Consider the following 21,765-nt stretch of genomic DNA (forward strand, 5'->3'; position numbering starts at 1 on the left):
GCCGGCTCGGGTGAAAAATAATTAGAGCAGGATTTAAACCACGCACAGAAGTGGCTACAACTCCCACAGGATGAGGCGTTTACATCAGCTGCTCCTAACTCTAACTTGGCAGAAGATGGGGTGCTATTTCTAGGAGTCTGTCAGGTAAATACGAAGTTGGGGCTTTTTTGAGCCCTGAGACCCAAGGATAACTGCCTACTCCGCAACAGGCAGCCTGGATTTCAGAGCCACTGAGGTGGCAGGTGGGCAGCACTCAAACGGGGCTGTTCTTCACTGGAAGGCAATAGCCCTGGGCTCTGTTCCTCTTGGCTCCTTCCCCTTCCCAGAGAGATGCTGCTGAGAGAAAGAAACTGTGCTGTCATCTCTGCCCCGTTGCCTGACTGCCTGCAGCTTTACCCATTGGTGTTGAATGGGCTGCATCTGCTGAGTGTGCACGAGGCACCTAAACATACCCTATTGCACAGGGATGGGCCCATGCATTCTTCCAGTTGCTGTAGTGTGGAGAGAAAGGGGTTTATGTGTACTTTACCTCACTAGGTGTGAAAATACAATCCATCATCTTTGAGAAGGACCCACTATATTAACCTGATCTTCTACCCAGATTTGCCCTTTGCAAAGCCCAAACACACACCCCTTCTCAGTGCCAGCAGAGCCAGAACGCAACTGGATTTTGGCAGCCAAGCTCATTGGCGTGCTGCACCCCTGCACTGCCTAGAAGTGCAGCTCAGGCCCAGCTCTGCAAACCTAGAGGCAAAATTATCATGAGAAAGCCCACACATTTTTAATTGTGTGTGACAGATCTGCCTGGACAGTGTAAGGAAAAAATCTTGTTGCACAAAAAAATAGCAAACAGAAAGCTAGAACGTGCAAGAAGCAAAATAGGAAAAATACTGTGTGTAAGGCTATGTCACGCTATAGTAGGGTTCCACCTGGATTCCCTCCTGGTCACAGAGGCACAGAGAGCATCGGCTCAAGTAAGCAGAGGTCCAGGAGGTCTGCACAGGAAGGGTGGAGCTGCTGAAGGACAGCAGGAGGAATCTGAGGTTCAGGAGAGCCCTAAAGCAATCACCTGGCTGTACTTGTTTGTGCCTCACAAAGTTCTGACAGACAGGTACACATGGTGCAATTAAAGGCAGTGAGCAGGGCAAGTGTAAGAAAACGCTACTTTGTGCAATTCCAAACTGTACTGCTGTGCTGAGGGGAAGATGAGGTCACAGCATCCCAAAAGACACAAAATACAGCACGAATGAACTATGCAATTAAAAATAAGTTGGAGAGGTACAACTGCTCAAGCCAATCACTTGTCAGGGGAATGGGGAAGTTTATTTTGTAACTGAAATTAACTTGAATAAACATCACTCCACCATTTCTTCCAATCTTCTTGGAAACTTCTGGCCCTGTCCAGTACTGGGTTGGAGCAACAATAGTCAGCAAATCTCTGCTCCTATGCTGTTCTTCACTCTTGTATTATTATGGGCTTTTTTCTAAATCTTTAAGAAAGGAATCAAAGCAATGGGAAAAGGTGCCCTGAGAGACAGAGAAAATCTGCTTTGGGAGTTAGCTGGAGCATGAGGAGGAAGAATTTGTATTATCTTTACAATCGGCTTCATTTGTCTCATTGAAACTGTTTCACTTGAATACTCAGAGAACAAAATCAGAGATAATTCACATTTTGTCCCTTGTCAGGTCCCAGTAGGACCATAAAGAAAAGCCTTGGAAAAGGAAGATAGCAGTACTCTGCTCAGGTCCAAGAGCTGAGGCATGCAGCTAATACCAAACATTACTGGTGGCTTTCATTCCTCGGGTCTTTGTAAAGGACAATCATAGAGCAAGTAAGCCAGACCAGATGCTTTGTGAGAGTTGTTCATCCAAAATTTTTGACTGAGAGACTGAAAGCTGGGATCTTCAGTGGCAAAGCTGGGCAAGAGCTGAGTTTTGCAACCAGCACGTTGAGTGGGATCCCACTGGCTGCTGCAGTGTTTGCTGTCTCTGGGGATGTGATATGCGCAGGCATCCTGTAGCTGGAGGAGATCTGTGTGAGCTGGGTTGAGACAGGGGACTACTTGCTCTGTGTGCGAGCACATAGGAGACGTTCCTGCTTCTGGGCATCAGGACTGTTTTCAAAGCAATTCAGCTTGGAATGCAGATTTCTGACCTGCTGCCAATATTCCAGTGGAAAATCTGTGCCCTGGGCAGCAGATAGGAAATTAAACTTCAGCTTCAGTGCTGAAGGTATCATTTTCACCTCAGAGGTAGAGCTGCAGAAACAGGAATCTCCAGAGAACGGGGAAATCCTTCCTTCACCAGGAAGGGCAGTAACACCTCTCAGGCCACTCCTCACTTCCAGTAGAAATCTGAAGATGCCTGGGAGCAGAGCTCAAGTAGAGTCAGAAGTCTCTGGGAAGAAAAAGCACTATGCTCCTTTGAAGACAGTAAATCTATAGTGCCCTGAAAACCTGTCCAAAAGCTCCCATAATATGGGATCGGGTCAGGCACCTGCACTCCAGTCCTGAAGCGTGCAGAAACCTGTGGATTTGGGAATCTGTTCCCTGGACACACCTAGAGTGACACAAGGAGCTGATCAGAAAATTCACAGGTTTTATAGCCTGAAAGAAGCAGTCTGGTAATCAAGTGTGGGTCCTTACACAGATGAGCGCAGGAACTATACTCATACCTCCTGCTTCAAACTCATCATCTGTAACTGAGCTTCATAGAAAGCAACATCTAGTCTAAGCCAAAAGGCTTCAGAGAAATCTACCTCCTAAAAAATGCACAACTTAAAGCTAACTACATTCACTAAACAGATGAGTCACTTAAAACACTGACTCTATCTTAAGCATTCAGACAAATCGTTTTCTCAGGCTTTTTGCACTCAGGACTGGAGTGCAGATGAACAAGCCCTTACTACCAGAGGTCCTCCTGAAAGCTACCAAGTCACTCCTTAATCTATAGAGTGTGATGCATATAGTCACCTTACTGGATTGTTCTGCAGGCAGCAGAAGCACCACTGGTCTCATTGCAAGCTGGGAGAATTTGGATACTCAGCGACAGCAGTTTGTAGCTGTATAAGTCCATGTTAGCAGCAGATTCAAAGATGAAACTGTCTTCCAGTATAATTGATTACCAGACTTTAATATAATCAAAGCAAAGGTGGAAGTGAGTGTTTCCTGTTGCAAACGAAGCTACAGCATTGCCACTGTGGCTTGTACTGCAAAGCAATAACAAAGGCTGTGAGAGAACCAAGATAAAATCTACAGTGGTTTGGTTTCAGATAAGGCCTTATAACAAATATATATAATCCGGGACCAGAAGCAACAATAGGCTCTTAGTATCCATGTGCAACAGTATTTTATGTGCAACTGTATGGGAACTGTGGAGTCACCTGAGAAGTACTGAGTCAGCCCTGGAAGCACAGGTGAAGGCAATTCAGCTGTGTGACCAGAAGGGGTGGAGCCTGGCTGCACCTCTCCTACACCTCATTTAAGGGCTGACTGCCACTGCAGAGAGATCTCTGGTTGGAGATTCCTCCTTTTGGAGTTTTCTACTGCCAGCCTAGGATGCAGGTAAGCATTTCATTTTTGATTGTCTCTTTCCACCATGATAAACCTGTAAAATACCATCTTAACTATGCCACTCTTCTAACTGTACATTTGTTAATTGCACAGCAACAAAAAAGAAAATGCTTCAGTGAAATCTTACCCTTCTGTTCCTTAATTCTGGTGTCAAGAGACTTTCCCTAAGCATGCAGTTCTCTGTATCTCTGAAATCCTCCATAAGTGCCTGGCATGTATCCCATCACAGACACCCAGCCCCTACTCCTGTCTTGATAATCACAGTGCCAGACTTCATGCAACCTTCTTCCCTTATGCTCTTCCCTCACCTTCCTCATATCTCTTCTCTCTGAAAGGGTGCAAACATCTGGATTGCCTTTTTATTGTGTGATAAATCTCACCCTGCATCTTGGGTTCATTTTCTAAAAGTTTTGAATGGTGTTTTGGAAATGCTGTTGGACAATAGGAGCTCTTTGAACTCTGGCCAGCTGGACGGGACTCCTTGTATTGCAGCTGACATGCAGGCTTTGGCGGCCTTTCTCGACTCTTTCCTCTTTTCTTCACAGTGTTTGAATTGTCCTCAAACTTTATTTTTGGAGAGGGCAGTTCATTTTTGAATCTTTTCATCATTATATTATTATTAATTATGGTTATAACTATTTTGCTTTCTGCTGGCATTCCTGGGTGGATCTCTCCTCTCCTCTCTCTTAATGTCTTGGGTAAGACTACCTTGGCTGCAACTAGCTCAAGCAGTGACTCAGAATCCCTGGCCTGCTCCCAGGAGAGATGCAAGAGTTTTTGCCAGTTGGTTTATAAAGAGGCCATCGTTTTCCTCAGCTACTCTCTCACTCAGCACAGCTGAGTTGGGTGGAAAAGCTCAGTGCTGCGGTTCCAGTGAGTCCATCCCAGCCCATGGCTGTCCCTGGGGCATGACAGAGCAGAGCCCTGCTCCCTCCAGATGCAACCAGGGCAGCTTCTGAGACAGGCAGTGGGATTCTCCATCGAATGGAGTTCTGTCCCATGGGGTCACTGCACTCAGCTTCTCCATCCCCAAGGCCCTGGAGAAACAAAGCTAAGTAAGGCATGTGGGCAGGATGAGGCATCATGAGGGAGGGAATACTGTCTGCAATTGTCAGCTGTTACCTAATGGCTTGTCATGCAGCTACCCACATCTCTTGAGTCAGAGCCGGGAACAGCATTCTCTGACCAGGTCCCTTGCATAGCTAGGTTTGAGGTTTCCTGGCAGCATGGGTGCACGGTAAATAGAGAAGTCTCACCTTCACCCTCTGCATATCATTGCCCTTTCCTGCCATGCAGGAGTAGGGGGTTACTCTGTTTGTGAAGGCAGAGGGGAGGAACTGACATCACCTGTTGCTTTTTGCTCCCACGAAGCAAAGGGAAGAATAAGTCTTGGGTCAAATAAAATTATTCTTCCCCTCCCCCCCGCCATTCCACTGCAAGACCAAGCAGACCAGGGAAAACCAGCAAGCAGCTGGAGGGGGTGGTCTGAAAGCCTCCCTCTCCCTGTTGTTGCTGAAGTCTGAGACAAATTCTGGGCTGAGCTGCAACTGAAGAACAAAGCTGCACCCCAAGAACAAAGGCAGGGGTGTCCCCTTCACACTATGCCACAGCTGGAGAGAAGCACAGCTGGATCCCTCTGCAGGGCTGTCTGTCTCCAGCTGACAGGCTGGCTGGGATTGGCCTCTGCACTACACCAGCCGGGTGGCATCACTCTTTCAGCTGGAGGAATGAAAACTGCCTGAGATGCTCTTGAGGGTTGGCCAGGAAAAGTCCACAAATAGCAACAGGAAATCAAAATGCCCGCTCCAGACTTGCACCCGATTTGAGGCCATCCAGAGCAAGGAGAATAATCAAATGCTGGGTGATGGAGATTACATCATGCTGTGGATAAACCTGCCAGCCCATCCAGCTGGGGCCATGCCAACAGGCCCAGATGGCTCAGGAATGCTAACTGCATAGCTACCTCTCTCTTGTCTTTGCTTTTTCTTTCCTCTCTCTTTCCCTATTCTTCCATCCCTCCTGGCCTCTTTCCTCTTCCCTTTCCCAGGATAAGTAAATAAATGCTCTGGCAACTCTACAGAATCCAATTTCACTGAATGTCAGAAAGGCATCCGAGTCCAGAGGATGGGCATTACTCAGGACATGGTCTCTGTACCCACAGATACCTGGGCTGCTGGGCAGCCTTCCCATGCTCCCCTGGAGCGTAACACACACAAGAACACTGAGCAATGAGCTTTGCTGCTGTTCTACTACTGCATGTCCCAGCTGCATGCAGCTGCTACTGACTGCACTGATGGGGGCAGCTGTCACAGCTGCTAGCTGCCACCCTGCTACTAATTAGTGACAAAAAAGCCAGTGCTGCACCCTCTGCTCTGTCCCCAGAGCTGACCAGGCCAGTGTCTCCTCCTCGTCTGTCTACCGGTGTGATAAGAACAGGGCTAGAAGACATGTGAGGAAAGAATTAAAGGTGTGCTCTTTGTCTGAAAAGGCCTGCGGGCCACTTGCTCATTATTTAATGCTAATCCAGTGGTTGGGCTGCTGCCAAGTATCTTTGACAAATCCTGAAGAGCAGGAGAGGTGTCAGAGAACAGGAGAGCGACCTTTCACATCGCTCTTCTGAGTGAACGGTGGTGATCCCAGCTTTAGGCAGCTCAGGCAGACTTAGTGTTGGGAAAAGGAGAAAGGAAAAGCACAGAACTGTGCACTGACCAGCAGGAGAGACAGAGAGGGACTGCCATGGGTCTTCAGTGCCCTGCTGGTGGACTGATAAAGCCATAGCACTCTGATGCTCTCATTTGGTTAACCTCCTTAGAAACCACCCACCTACTGGGAGTCTGGGGACTCAACATAGTCCTGACAAGCTGCATCAGCCCCAGGGGGAAGTGGGGCTTTGCAGCTGAGCCAGGATCTAGTCGTTCAGTAGAGGATAAGCTATGAGTACAGCCTGTTCACTGAATGTATAAAGCACAAACTGTTTGGTTTTCAGCATGGCCCAAAGAGGCCATGCCAGTAACAGCATGGGCCAAGTACTTCAATTTAATCCTGATGCTGACTAACTTAGTCATTCACACTGACACAGAAAGATTACTCTGGATTAACCTGAAGTATCTGAGGTCAAAATCAGCCATGCACAGTCCATAGGGGAAATGAAAAGGAAAAGGGTGAAGGACAGCTGGGAGCTGCCAACCTGAAAATATTGCAAATACCACTAGCTGCAAACTAACTCACAGGGACTGACTGGGGAAGCAAAGCAATAGCTCCCACAGACCTATCCTGGCCAGTATCTGCTAGCAGCTTCCCGTCACAGTCCAGCTTGTCATTAATTTGTGTCACCCGCTGATGGCACTGCGCTGTGCTAGCGGGAATAAGGATGTGTTTCACTTTCTAAGCAGCAGAAGCTACATTGCAACAAATAACACCCTAAAGATCATGTGCAAAGCAACTGGCAGAGCTGGGACTAACTCTCCCATTCCTGACAACCTCATGTCCCAGTCACTGCACCACTATCCGCAAGTTTAAAAAAAACAAACCAAGAACAAACCCAGTATCATTCGATTGGCAATTCGCTATTTGTGGCTCAGCAGCACCTCATCAACTCACAGTCTGCACATTTGCTTGGAAAGAAGAGCCAGATTTCCAGCACTCCTGGGCAAAGAGCTCTCAGATCGAGAGACTGAAAAGGCTTTGAAAGAAACCTTCCATCAACAGCCTTAACAAATGTCAGCGCTAGCTTCCTCCTCCCCAGGCTGCCTGGCTTGCAGCCGTTCCCCAGGACAGCAGCAGGCTCAGCCAAAAGCACCTGCCTATCTCCTTCCTTCAGCTGCTACCAACCAACGGTATTTACCTGGCATTAAGCTATCCTGGCATGCAGCAGTTAACAAGTTCACAAGGCAGAGCCCCGCACTGAGATAGAGACGTGTCCTCGGGCCGTAGTGCTCCCACCTGGACTCGGCGCCCTGAGAAGAAGTTGGTGTCCCTGTGACAGCAGGGCAGGAAAGTGCAGCATGAGGAAATTCCTCTGGGCACTGGGTTGAGGAAGCTCACCTGCAGGGGGGATGCAGACGGTCCAAGCACCAGTGCCCATAGCACACATTGCATCCAGCTCCCTCCTGTGTAACATATTTGGTAGCTGGCCCAAACCGTATTTCTCCTCCAACTTGGGCTGCCAGATTTTTCCCTGGGGAGACCTGATATTCTTGTTGCATGGGAACTCCTGACACAGCTAGCTGACTGAACATGTTACTTTGTAGCTATTCCGGGAAAACTGATAAGGGAGTTTGGAGCAGGCTTCGCTAACTTGGGTCAGCCTGGCCAGCCTAAACAAACATTTTCCCTGATCAAGACAAAGTCACAGTGTCACGAAGCCAAAAGCAACTCTGCTGAGGTAGTCAAGGGTGAGTTTCCTGTGAAACAGGCTGAATGACGATCGCAATGAATTACCTCATGTAAAGCATCACCTTAGATCCCTAAAGACGCTACTAAATCCAGCGCTGGTTTAAATTACATACTAGCTTCGGTGAGAATAGCCATGCACGTTGCTTCCATCCTGACCAAAGAATTTCTGCAGTCCTAGAGAGTGAGAAGATGAAATAGGATGTGCAACAGAAAGGAAGGAGTGAAAGAGTTTGTGGATATGTGCAGTTACAGCCTTCAGGAGACCTTGTTCTGGCTGAACAACATGACAAGATTCATGTCAAGCAGCTAGCACTTGGATACTGACCAGAGCAGCTCCAAAGGCAGACAGTCCTGGAGAGATTTAAGAAAAAGGAATAACAGGAGAGATGCAGAGATACAGAAGAGAAGGTGGATGAAGGAGCCAAAATGGGATGGGTTAGAGGAGAAGGGCTGGGGTGTTCAAGTATGCTGAGGGGACTTCAGAAAAGGAAAACCTTAAAAAATGTGACCCTTCAGGAAATCAGAAGAAAGAATTGTTTTCTTGAGCAGCTGAGAGTCAGACAGGTGTAAGCATTGCACAGCTGATGTGGGCAGATAAAGCTTGCCTCTCAGCACGCTACCTGCAGCTCCCTGCTGCTCCAGCCTTGCCCTTGGCTCTTCACACATTTCCCACTGCTTCTGCTCTGAGGAGCAATGCAAACCTGCAGATACCAACCCAAGGAAACAGGGAGCTACTCACAGCTCAAGCTGGGCTCCAAAGGGAGGAAAGAGGAAGGGAAGAGCTCCTCACAAGCACCCATTGCCAAGCTGCTGGCCATTTCTTAGTTGAGCTGTAACGGTCCACTTCACCGCTCAGTTCTATCCATTCCCCTCTAACTGCAGCAAGGAGATCACCAAATGACTTCTGTGTCCTATTAGGTTTGCTGCAGTGCACTGTTTGCAAGAGGGCAAAGGGCATGATAACTTCAGCAGGTTGACTCATCCCTTCCCTGACATGAGCAGCACAAGTCTGTCTCGGGAATCACATCTTCATACCAAGCACAATCCTATCCCTGTGGCTATGAGAAGAGAGCCTATCATGTGGCCACCACAGAGACAGCTTCAGTGAGTGGAATGTTTCCATTACCTTCCTTTAACACTGATAATTTGCTAAAATAAGTACTATACTAAATGCTAACTAAATGCTACAGTCTTAAAACTTAAAGGGAAGTGCTGAGAAAAAAACAGAGTGAGCCCAGGGCTGGGACTTCCTCTGAAGAAACAGTGGAGAACACTGGAGAGGTGTCAACTGGCCATATTTTGAGTAGTGGGACTGCATTGGTGGCTATGGAGTCACTCTTTCCAATATTGACTTTTAAGGAGCTGCTTCAGTAAACTTCTTTCCTCTTATGTGGCCACAAGCCTGGCCCCTCTTCTCTTTGCTGTGCTCTTGAAGAGTGATAGAAGGCAGGCATCACTGAGAGATGTGCTCAGTCACCCCAGTTAAATCCAGCCATGCTTAGACACCTGTGCTTGTTCCAGAAGGAGGTCCAATGAGCCAGAAAATCATCTCAGAGGCTTTCTAGAGTCTGGTCCCTACAGACTTGAGTCTTGATTTCCTCGTCTCCAGAAGTGGAATCTAAATGACTGCCTAACACCTGTGGGGACTAGGATCACCAGAGGGACATGGATGGAGCTGTGACTGGCTCAGCACCTCCCAGCTGGTGTCACTGACACCATCCCTAAGCGGAAGCGCAGTAAGAACAAATGTGCTCCCACCCCCTGCCAACATTTCCTTTGTTTGCTCTGCTCTACTTCTCCAAAGCCCTTTCTGCTTTTCCCCACCAGGATGACAGCTCTGTCCTCATGGATTAACCCTGCTGTGGATACATGCCTCCTGCATTCCAGCTCCGAGTTAGGTCTCTCCTAGCTCTGGCCTAGCTGCTCCGTTAAAGGATTCTCCCACTTTGGCAGAGATGAATGTTCTGGTCTGTGGATCCCCAGTATGTGCTGCCAGCTGTTTATCTGTCCTACAGATAAACATGTTTTCTTCTGGAAGAGTATCTCAAATGTCTCTCAGTTTCTTCCTGGCATGGAAGGACACGCAGGTGATTCCCCCAGTCTCTGTGGAGGAAGTATTCACCTGGTCTTCCAAAGGAAGTTCAAACCCATTACCCTCTTTGTGGACATACATTTCCCATTGATGACTGCAGTGATGATGCTGCAGGTTCAGATGCCTGTGAATGGTTGTGTCCAGTTGTGGTTTCACCCTTCCATGTGTACTCCTGCAGATGCAAGTCCAACTGTGTGACAGTGAGGAGCAGCATGGGCATGAAGTGGGGGAACTGTGAGACAGATCCAAAGAAACTAATGAAATGAGGAAAATCTGGGAATGATTACTTTGAGATTCATTTCCATCGGGCCAGGTCTGATAGCCCCGCCAGGCCTCTCTGTATCTGCGCTCCAGATCCCACAGGAAACTCTGACCAGCATGTTCCAAGCAAAACTTAAAGAAAAAAGTCCTGCCTTGCCCAGTACTTGGCTTGTCAGCCAAATCTTGACCAAATCTTACCGCAGGGAACAGAGGGCCAACATGCATTCTGCATGTGTTCCTATGCAGAACTACATCAGTCCCAGAGGCCCAGCCTCTGTTACAGCAAGGTCCTTCACTAGCATCAGGAAGGAGTGAGAGATGGATGACCACATCTGCTGAACTCTCCGTCCTCACTGTGTGCTGAGGTGGTGGGAGGGAGCTCGCACAGCATGAAACTCACTCAGGCCAAAGATCAGTCCAACACTAAGCACCACTTAAGTGCTATTTAAGTGCCTGTAGCAGGCATAAGAGGAACAGAAGAGTCTTCACAAGAGTGACGGTCATCCCTGGTGAACAGCCTGGGTTTATTTCCAAATTATGCTCCGCTTTTGAGCTGCACAGCACTGCTCTCATCCTGCTCACTCCCTACAGTCCTGCTGCTTCCCTCCTTTCTGTGGGCTGTGACAATACTGCAGAAAAGAGTAGACAGCAGGCACAAAACACAGTGTGTGCTCAAGGAGCAACCCAGAGGGACAAGTGGCTCTTCTCCCAGCAGGTACACCTGTCAGCTTGCCCAGCAACCTCAGATCACACAGCAAAGGAGCACGTTACTGTGCAGTCCCCAGAGCAGCTGGGTGAATGCTACTGTGACAGCCTGAATTTCCATTTTGCAACTTCTAACAGTTGAGACCTCAACTAACATGTGAGTGATATTTTTGCCTTGATGCCCGTCTTTCAGAAAGAGACACAGAATATACTTTGAAAAGCACAGAGTCAAAATGGAGCTCTGTTTACATGAACATCCAATGTCCAAAGTCATCTTTGAGGGTATCTTTCATATCACAAAACACAATGACATAAGGAATAAACAAACCTGCTGGGGTACTAGTTTAAAAGAAATGCCCCCCATTCTGCTGGTTTATTCTGGCTTCATTGTGCCACCAGTGTCCCAAACCCACTAGAACACAGTGGTGGATTTGACTCAAAAGATAACCTTTTGAAGAGTTTCACAACCCTGGTAAGAGCTGAAACAGTAAGAGCTCTGTGAGTGTGGCCATAAGACCGTAAACGAATGGATGGGTCCCAGCAGGAACAACCAGAAATGCTGGACTGGACAGGGGATGGGCAGGTGGAATTGATAAGCAAACAGTGTGTGACAGATGAGCCTTATTTATGGCAGGTCCTGTCTGGTGGAAAAAGATGAATAAAGTTCTTTCAGTTCAAGAGCAGGAGGCAGCCTCTTGAGCAAGCAGAGGCTGATAGTGTAGGCAGTCATTGTAGGTGAGTCTGGTTAGCTAGATAAAGTAAAAAAAAAGCATTTCTTGTCCTTTGGAGATGTCCCCTCCACGTATAAAGCAGACACCACTCACCTTAGGATTTTCCAAACCAAACCATCACATAATCACAGCCTCATGCAGGTTGGGAGGGAGCTCAGGACAATTCTAATTGAACCCCTCCTCGGGATGGGGCCAACACTTAATGTAGAGCGGGTTGCTTTGACCAGACAGGTTTTGGAAACCTCCAGGGCTGGAGATTCCACCACACCTCTGGGCAGCCTGTTCCTCTCCTGTGTCCTCACAGTGATAAATTGTTTCCTTATACTCAGTCTAAACCTTCCCTGTTCTGATTTACGAGCGCTGCCATGCACTTATGTAAAGAGCCTGGCTCCACCTTCTCAGCACGCTCCTCACAGGGCAGGCAGGCTGCTGCTGGGTCCCTGCATCCCCACATCCGTGCCTCAGCTCCCCTCCGTCCCTACTGTTGCACTCCTGCATTAGCTAGCAGCCCCCTATGCACTCTGCTGGCCCAGGACCGCCCAGGACTCCCAGCACTTCTTCCCTCCTCTCAGCCAGTGAATGCCAACTAACCGTCCCAGCACAGGAGCCGGTCCGTCCCAGGAGCAGCAGTCAGCATTTCTTTGCTGCATGTCCTGAAGTTCCTGCTGAGCCATCCCTACAACCTGCCTGGGCTCCTCTGCATGCCAGCCCCCTCAGTTCAGACTTTGTTCCCTGCTTCAAGCACACAGAATACTTTGAGGACACATCTACTAAGGACAGAGGTACTGTCCTTACTCCTTCCTTTCTTCTGTCCTTACTACAGTCACAACTTCAGATGAACAACGCAGAGAACCGTTTCTAAAGAAATGAGGTGATTTATAAGAGCACAACGGCTTGACAAAAGTGAGTCGTTCAGGGCCACGTAATCCATGTGCCAAGGAGCACAGCCTCTGCACTGAGCATCATTCATCCTTTCTGCTTCTGTTCTGAATAGAAGGAATCATCCCAGAAGAAGTCTCACACAGGCATTTTATGGCCAAAATTCCTGGCTCTTCTAAGAAAAATACTTGCTGAACAATATCTGGAAAAGTTTGCCCATCTATGAAGCAAAGGCACTGGCAACTCTGCGAGCTATTGTGCACGGAGATGCACTGCACAGTTCTGTGTGAAAAGAACTCAGAACATCTCCAGCTCCTGGGAGGTTTGTTGGACTTAGCAGGAAAATGTCAGTGTATTCCTCCCTCCCGTGCTGTCATGCAGCAGGGGAACAAAGAGGCTGATGCACTATGTTCTGGTGCACGTATCAGCTACAGATTCAGTAGGTGGGAAGCAGCTACAGAATCTCCTCTGCTTATCTGGGAAGGGAAGGAATCTGCTGGACTCTCTCACTCCAGCAGAAGTTAGTGGTGCTGGCAGCAGGGGAGAGATCCATGCAGCGTTCCTTTTTCTAACTGCAAGCTGAGGACAGCAAGAGCAGAGCTGCCACACTGGTCGCTGCCTGCCCATGGTCACAGCACATGGAAGCACACTGTCCTGGCAGGTGGCACCAGATGGCACTCTTACACAAAGGCTTCTTTTTCTCATGCTCTGTTTGCAGGCAAAAGTTGTGTTTGAACTACAAGGAGGGACCATCTATACAGGTAAGGGTTTTCCTGCCTTCTGCTTGCAGCCTGTGTTGCACAGAGGTCAAAGGACTGGTGCCAAGACAGAGTATTATCACGGAGATAAGAGAATAAGCAGTCCTGGTACAAAGCACTCTAGGTTCAGAACAGCTGTACCCACAAGGGGTGCACAGCACATAGGGGAAGCACGAAGCTCTGACCCACTCGGAGCAGACAGGGCCTTGCACGGCTCCACTGCTGCCGCTCCCAGGCACGGCACTGCCTTGCAGTAGGAGCTGGTGAGGCCCCTGGGAGACAGGGCTGCCTGCGTAATCTCTTTCCCAGACTCAATGTGTCTCCACACCCCAGTGTGCTGCACTTCACATCTATGCAAATTCTGCATCTCTACTTTCTTCTCCACATCAGAATCAGAGCAAAAGGCTTTGGCTATCTTCTGTGCAGCAGAGCAGAAGTTACCCAAGGGCTACAACCTTCCCCTTCCCACCTCCTGCAGCGGTGCTGTGGTGCTGGCATCCCCCATCGGGATGTCCTCGGGGATGCTCAGAGCTGTGCGGGAACAAGGAAGGATGCTCCCCATCTCACACCGACCACCACTGGAGCACTGGGGCCCCTCCTCTCCTGCCCCAGGACAGAGGGGCAGCAGATTTACATCAAGAGCTCACCGGAACAGCACAGCTCCCATCTCTCGGCAGGGCAGCGAGGGAGGGAGCTGCGGGGTTCGGGGCTCGCAGGGCTCCTCGGGGAGGCCGGGCAGCTTCCTCAGAGGTGAACAATGCCTCTTTGGTTCCTTGGGACTGGCAGCAGCTCTTTTTCCTAAGTCACTCTTCCTCTCGCTCTGCTCTCTAAAGCAAACCGTCCCAGCCCCAACGCCGGGACGGAGACGCTTTGTCTCCCCGGCGCTTCTCTGCCCAAGAAGTTGGGAGCAGCCGGGAGGGAGGACCCCGCGTCCCGTTGCCCCGCCGTGCTCCAGCGCTGCCCGATCCGAGCACCCCCGGCCGCGCTCCATCCGCCCCGCCCCGCACGTTTCTCCCGGAGGCCTGAGCGCGCCGTCAGGGCAAATAAGGCGGAAAAAAGGAAAGCCGACCGAGAGCAGAGGGCTGGCAGCGGGCTCTCGGGGCGGGCACCCCGGGCTGGCCGCCGCCGGGCAGCGCCCCTTACCACATTGCTGAGGAAATCCGCCTCGCTGAAGTCGCCCAGGTCGAGGAAGCCGGGGCCGGCGGCGGGGAAGAGCCGCTCGGCGGCGAAGGGCTCCAGGATACTGTCCATGGTGCCCGCGGCACGGGGCTCCGCCGCTCCCCGGCCGGGCTCACAGCGGCGGCACGGTCCCGCCGCCCAACGGCCGGCGGTCCATGGATGGGGCGGCGGGGCCGGGTGGGAGCGGGCCGCCCGCGGGCAGGGGAGCGCCGGGGAGCGCCGCGCCGGTGCCCGCTCGGGGCAGCTGTCAGTGCCCCGCTGCGCTGGGGCCGGGCGGGCAGCGCCGGCGGCCGGCAGCGGCACGCCCCCGCCCCGTGCTGGGGAACCGCGGGCGGGACTTGGCGGGCCCACACCCCTTAAGGCAGCACGGCGGCGGCGGCGGGCAGCGCTCCCCTTCCTTCGCTCCGGGCGGAGCCGCGCAGAGGGGTCCGAGAGCCCCTGAGGGCGGCGCGGTGCCCCGCGTGGGCCCGGCTGTGCCGGCCGTTCGGTAACTAAGGAGCTGGGCACCGGTAAGGAGCTTCGGGAGGATTATGCGGCTTCGGATAAATGGGATTGTGCATCCCCATCCTCTGATCCTTACTCCAACCAGTACTCGGAAAACCACTTAGAATGATCGTGCAGAAGAAGCCTCGATGTTTCGTTGATCTGCCCCTGCGTCCGTGGCTCCATTCGATGGTCCCACTGCTTCTTGGCTGTGGGCGGGTGGAGGAAGAAATCAGGCAGCAGTGCTGTGCTGCTGGTAGAGACCCGTTGGGAAAGGCCTCGGCGCAGACACTCAGGCCTGGCCAGGCCCCAGTGTTCCCACACACAGCCATCACGGGCTCTGTGTCCCCATGCGTCCCAGCACAGCCCTGGGCACACCTTGGCTGCTCTTCATAGCACTGGCCGCACGCTGCTCCTGCACACAAAGGCCTTTATGCTCGCGCGCACAATGGGCTCTTTCAGTTGCATTTACTTTTACCTTATGTTTCAGTCAAGTGTGAAAAGCCTCTGGGTGAAAGGGGTCAAAGACATAAATTCAGCCAGGATGGGGTTGTGCTGCTCTTCCCACGGCACATATTCTTACGTATATGAAGGAGGAATGGTATTTGGAAACCATCTACACAGAATGGACACTGGGAACTCTCCCATGAGGGCCACTTGCTGCAGATGTTCTGGCTTTGAGGGGGACGCTCCAACCTCCTGTCCTGAGCTGAACACGGATATCACCTCTGTCACCATTATGTCTCAGCTGAGCACACATGGAAAGGCTCTCCTTAAATGCCAGAGGGATCAGGCTGCTGCAGTCTAAGGACAAGTGCACGCACCAGCATCTTTGGGGCATTCAGGCAGGTGCAGGATGACCACCATCATCTCTTCATTCCCATATTGTGGGGAAAAATAGTAGCAGGCTTGCTCCTCAGCAAAAAAACTTCGGGTCAATTCACAGGAACCCCCTGGGGTTCCCCTGATGAGGTGCTGGGATGCAGCAATGCATCCCTTGTCAGAGCACCCTTTATAAGCACATCTTGTAGCTGCCTCTTGCCCATAGGTGGGGCTGATCCAGAGGCAGCCCAGGGTAGAGGTGGCACCTGGCAGTGGCTCAGGCTCCTTTTCAGCCCAATTTGCCTCTGATTTTATACTTAGATTAGTTGCAATCTGATTGCAGCAGGAAACTGAAGCAGCAGCTGGGTGTGCTTTGACAGATAGAGTCTCAAACCAACAGCAGATAAGCTTTCCTGGCTGTAAGGCATTTGGTGCGGCAGATGCACGTGGATGACCAAGATGGCCTTATCACTGCTGATAAGAAAATGATCAACCCTAAGTTGATCCTAAGTTTTAGGAACCCAAGTTCCTAAAACAAAATCATCCACTCCCCTGTGCTCCTTGCCTTGCCGCAACCCGGGCACTGCACAGCCTGCAAAGCCAAAGCTGCAAAGCTTTCTCCAGAGCGAGCCAGGAGGTTTCACAAATTCGCAGATGAGTGTTTCTTGAGGAATGTGGGGTAAACTGTGTACGTCAGTGGTTTTTGCTTTGCTGCATGCATAGAGCTTTGCTACAGGAGGGGTCCTGGCTGGTGTCTTCACACAGAGTGCATGGTGAGGACAGGAACAGGACCTGATCGCATCCAGGATGAGGCAGAGCAGTAATAGGCAGCCCTGCAGGACACAGAAGCTACAGACCCAGTACTCAGGCTGTGATTTCTTCATTTAGTTTCTGTGGGAACAATTTAAGACCTGTGAAAAAGTGATGGCATGGAGTCTGGAAAAATCACCTTCTAGCAAGAGGCAACAGTTGAGGAAGGATTCATGGGTGCTGGAGCTGCCCTTTGCCCTCCGTCCCACAGCCCCTCCTCAGCCAGGAGATCCAGCTCTATTTGGGTTCCCTTCCAGCAGTGGATCCCAGTACTGCATCCTGCAGCTGCTCCCAGCCCTAGCCAGGTACCTGCACACTGCTGCTGCTGCTGCTGATGGGAATCACACCCAGCGCAGCCATCTGCAGCAGGGAACGGGTGTCTGTGACCCTGTTGTGGGGAAGTGCAGGGGAAGATGAAGAGCTTACTAATTGTGTTTGCATACGGTAGGGATACATGAATGCTGTGGTTTCTGTAAGCACCCTGGCGCTATGCAGGGAATGACAGGGATGCTGCAGAGCTTGGTGCTGTAGTTATCCTTCCTGGGGTGGACTTGAGGCCCTTGGAGAGATCCCAGCCTATCTGAGCCAGCAGTAGCAGGTGGGGACTGGAAGTTCAGGGCCTGGGAACAGGCAACAGGAGGCATTTGGGGCACGTGAATGGCTGTGGGTGCTCACACCGTGGCACAGGACAGAACAGGACAGGCCCCAGTAGCAGCAGGCTGTGCTGGGAGCAAGGACAGCATCTCTACCCTGCCAGGGGTTAACAGTGAGCTCCGGATCCGGGAGCAGCCCACGGAGGAGAAAAGCACAACCCAGTAATTCAGGCACATCTCACTCCAGTTCAAATGACATTGTTTCAGTCCTGTCTGCCTCGCCCCTCAGTGGTAATTACAGACTTTCACAAATGGGGAATGAGGGACACGGCAGAGGAAGCCTTCATTACAGGCTTATCTCCCAGAGCAAAAGTGCGCCTGGCGTAATGTCTGGGGCACACTGCCAGGGTCGACCACCAAAGCAAAACGCTTCAATTTAGCACAAAAATAAAAGGGAGAGAAGTGTTAAGTGATTTGGGAAGATCAGAACCTCACAGAACTGGCTGCCAGGCTTGGGGAGAGCTCTGGAGGAGCTGGCAAGCTGCCCTGGTCTGAAGCGCTGTGGTTTACATCTCTTCCTTCCTTCCCTCCTTTCTTCCTCCCATCCTCCTCAGGCAAGTGTCATGGCCACTGGTGGTGGCACGAGGGTGCGCAGGAGGAGCGGGTCCCAGCAGGGAACCCTGTTCCACCCTGTTCCTGAAGCCTGTTCCTGCTGTGGAGATGGCACCTCGTTTCCACAGGACCCGGGGCTTGCATCAGGAAGGTCCTTCAGGCTGCAAGGCACTGTCCCCACACGGCTAACGGCGGGATGAGAGGGAGAGGAGACGGAAAGCCTTCGGTCTGATTGCTGTTAGGATGCTTCTGGGGATCGAATTTTAATTGTTCCTTCCCGCTGGGTGAGCGAGCACAGGAAGAGATTTACCTCCTGGCCTTTCCACTTGGGCATGTTGACATTTCCAGGCGGCAGTTTTCTCTGATGGAGCGCTTTGACGTCAGGTGGGCTGATTACAGCCTGCGGTGCCTCTGACTCATTTGGCGACAGCCTGCGTGGGGGACCTGGAACGTGCCTCTCTCTCTCTATCGCTTGTTACGGTCGGCTTTAAATAAATAAAGCCGAGCTCGGCTCACAACTTCGGGGAGACGCTGTGCTGCTCAGCCTGAAGCACTCATTGCCATGGCAACAGATGCAGAAATGTCGCTATGCAGCCAGCTCCCCTGCCCTGCTCCTGCCTGCCCTGAAGGGCCCAAACAGGAGCAGAGTGTGCCTGCGGGCAGCCACGCAGGGGAGAGCCTCCTCAGGGGGTCGGGAGTCCACTGCCCACATCTCTGGTGTCTCCAGGAACGGGAGATTCAGGGTTGGATGGCAGATAGGGATAACAGCATTCCCAGATCTGTTTCCTTCTCCAGGCGCTGTGGGACATCCAGGGTATTTCCTATTGCAGTGTCCTGGGATGCTGGGAATGTGGGAGATCCTCACCTTCCCTGTGGGAGATCCTCACCTTCCCTGCACTCTCCTTGGGTGACTTCTGGGGGTGGCAGAGGACAGGCTGGAAGCACTCTCTGGCCACGATGCAGGCACAAGAAACCACTGCTCACTGGTTTCAACCCTCTTATTTTTAGACCACCCTCAGAGCCCGAGCCACAGATGACAGATTTCACTTTGGGGGCGCACTTCAGGGAAGCATTCAGCCCCCACATTGAGGTACGGTCACACCAGAGTTTCAGCTTCCAGCTGGCAAAGCAGCAATGGCAGAGGGAGCGGTCAGTGGCAGGTCGAAGCAGCAAAGGCTCACATCCTGCTGGAGCATTCAGAAGGGGCAGAATACACCTCAAGCCAAACATCCCATCTCCTAACATAGATCAGTAGGACCAGAGAACATCTGCTATGTTAATCCTCGTTGTGCAGGTTTAATGCTTCTCCTGCTGGGGTGCTGAGTTTGTTTGCTGCCACAGATGGTTTGAAAGTAACCTCACCTCCTGCAGTTGCTGCACCGTGTCACATCGGGGAAGTTAAAAACATGAGAAGGGTTGGAACATGCGAAAGATTTTTATGACTGCAAAGATTGAACCACATTTCCATGACAAATCACTGAAATTTGAGCAATCTAATTTACAACACAAATTCCTTTCTTTTGTGCGTCTTTCCCAACTCAAATTCAAGTCAGAGACTCCCTGGGTTCTGCTGCAGCTCTCATCTAGCAAAACTGTGGGTGTAAGATGAAAAAACAATTGCATGAGGTCTCCACGGCTGGTCCGTGATGACTCCAAACCCTAAATTGTTCATCCCTAGAGCATGGTTTACGACTGCAACAGATTCTGGAGGAGCCGTGTAACCAGTACTTAAATAAAGGGGAAGCAGCAAGCCCTCCTGCAGCAGTGGTATTTGTTCTGGGAAGGGCTGACCCATGGTGGCCACAGCAAGAAGGTAGTGAAACCCACTGTCTCCTCCTAGAAACAGAATTGAAGGTCACAAAGTAAAGACCCCTGCAGCCACTGCTGGCCTCCGATTAAAAATAAATCCCTTTCATGGCCAGACAGTGGTTTGGGAAGGGGAAATGCTGAACGGCAGTGAAAACTTGGAGAATTTTTTGGCTAAGTGTCCTGCAAGGCAAGCACAAGTGGCATTGATTCGGGTACAGCTCTACACCCCTGGCCACTGGCATGCAACAAACAGGTGTGCTCCCTCCTTTTATATTTAACTTTTTCACAGTAAAACAAGCCTGATTTTCATGGTACATTTATCTGAGAGCAAATGTGAGAGCAACGCAGTCCCTGGAATTACAGAGAAGAGAAACTGCCTAGTTTTCTATCTGTGCCACCTCCGGATCCAGGAAAATCACAGACCTCTGTGGGCTTCTGCTGCTTTGCCCCCCCTTATGATTAATATCATCAGTTCCAGGTAATGGGTGCTGCCACTGTCTTGCCAGAATGACAAACCTACCTGCATTGCCCCCTCAGGGGCAGCACACGGCACAGCCATGCACTCAGGAGGCTCGTTTCTGCCCTTACATGGCACCAGAGGACATACGGGTCCCCCCCATGGGAGTGGGCCCTCCCTCACAGCAGGCTGCCGTCCGCTGCTCCTTGACCAGATACCAGCAGATTATTTTTGTCTTGGCTCACGTAGTCCCAATGTTACAATTACCCGCTGACCTCAAACACTTACTTTTAAAATTACCCCTCTTCAGCAAACCCTCTGTCTAGTGGGTTGGGTGGTTTTTTATTTTTTATGTCTAAATGGTTAAATAGTGGGTGTGGTTGAGGAGAGAGAAAAAAAGAAAGCTTGCAGAGCAGGCAGGAGGGGGAAGGCTGTGAGGGTCTTAGCATGGAGAAGCCCACACACTCCATAGAGGAGGCACAAGGCTTCCTCTCCTTCCTCAGTAGCATCTTCTTCTGCAGGGTCAGGTTTCTTCAGTGGCAAACATCATTTCAAAATGGTTTCTGTTCCTCATAGGTATGCCTTGAGACTAATTCTTGCAGCCGTGGCATAACCCAGATAATCAAAGCAGCATCCTTTGGATGCAGGGTGAAAGTCAGGAGTTGTCTGTAAACTGATGTTGAACATAATGAAAAAAAACCAGGCCAGAAACTCCAAAGCACTCAAAGCCTGAAGACAAACACAGGTGGGGAGAGGCAGCCATGACTGCAAAGTTGCGTTCACCATGCAGGAGAGATGTCAGTCATCCATGGCTCAGTGTTCTATTAAATTGTCTGCAAAGCTTCTCAGAACGTACAGAAATCTCTCCAGGAGGGAGAGAGGACCATCTTGTTCAGGGGTGGAGAACATGAGGGAATGGGACACCAGTCTATTGTAGTGATGGAAAAAAAGGGGAAGCTGCTGATAGGAGAATGCACAATTCCTCACAACCAGAGCACTCACGAAGCTCCTTCAGGTTACTGTGTGGTAGGGCTTTCCCTCCATACTCTTACTAGTCTCAAAGCCCAGCTGAACTGACTCAAGTCTCATTGGAACCACTGTGAAAGATAAGGCACCAAGCAGCATGAAGAGCTTCAACTGGGCTGGTTTTGAAAGCCAGTCTTCAACTACATTCTGTCACCTGTAAGGCCAGCAGCTTATTAGGGTCACACATCACCAACAAAAAGCTGAAGTCGGTGCTGGTGGAGGAAGCCTACCAGCAGTGTCCTGAGCTGTAGTGTTTCTAATGGGAGCTGCTGCTCAGGGTGTGTTCTGCTCTGTGCTATTGAGGAGCTGGGTAAGGCTGAGAGGCAGAAGGTGGATCTGGATGCTGCTGGACTGGAATGATCTCAGATTTTTTTTTTTTTTTTGTGAGGTAGGAGGTTCAGGATGGGTAGGGGATGCTTCAGGAAGGGTTGCTCCTCTCACCTTTGTTCCTCCTGCTGCTTCCTGTGGGCACGGCGTCTTTTCCCTTTTGCTTTTTGAATAATGTGGTGTGTGTTGCCCAGTGTTGCTGAGGAGCTGCCAGCTGCAATGGCCACGTCTCACTGCAGATAAACAGACTTTTG

At 50.8% G+C, this 21,765-nt stretch overlaps 1 protein-coding gene across 1 annotated transcript in view; it reads right to left on the reverse strand.

The window, feature by feature from the left end:
• Nucleotides 1–14,644, reverse strand: part of CREB3L1 (cAMP responsive element binding protein 3 like 1) — a gene marked incomplete at both ends in the record, with an annotated part of 40,291 nt that extends 25,647 nt beyond the window's left edge. Inside the window, one exon of the mRNA XM_079537228.1 lies at nt 14,537–14,644. Coding sequence (XP_079393354.1) covers nt 14,537–14,644 — 108 coding nt within the window. The remainder of the gene's footprint in view (nt 1–14,536) is intronic.
• Between the last annotated feature and the right edge of the window lie 7,121 nt (nt 14,645–21,765).

Source organism: Tetrao urogallus (assembly GCF_951394365.1).
Source record: "Tetrao urogallus genome assembly, chromosome: 6".
In the NCBI taxonomy this organism is placed as follows: Eukaryota; Metazoa; Chordata; class Aves; order Galliformes; family Phasianidae; genus Tetrao; species Tetrao urogallus.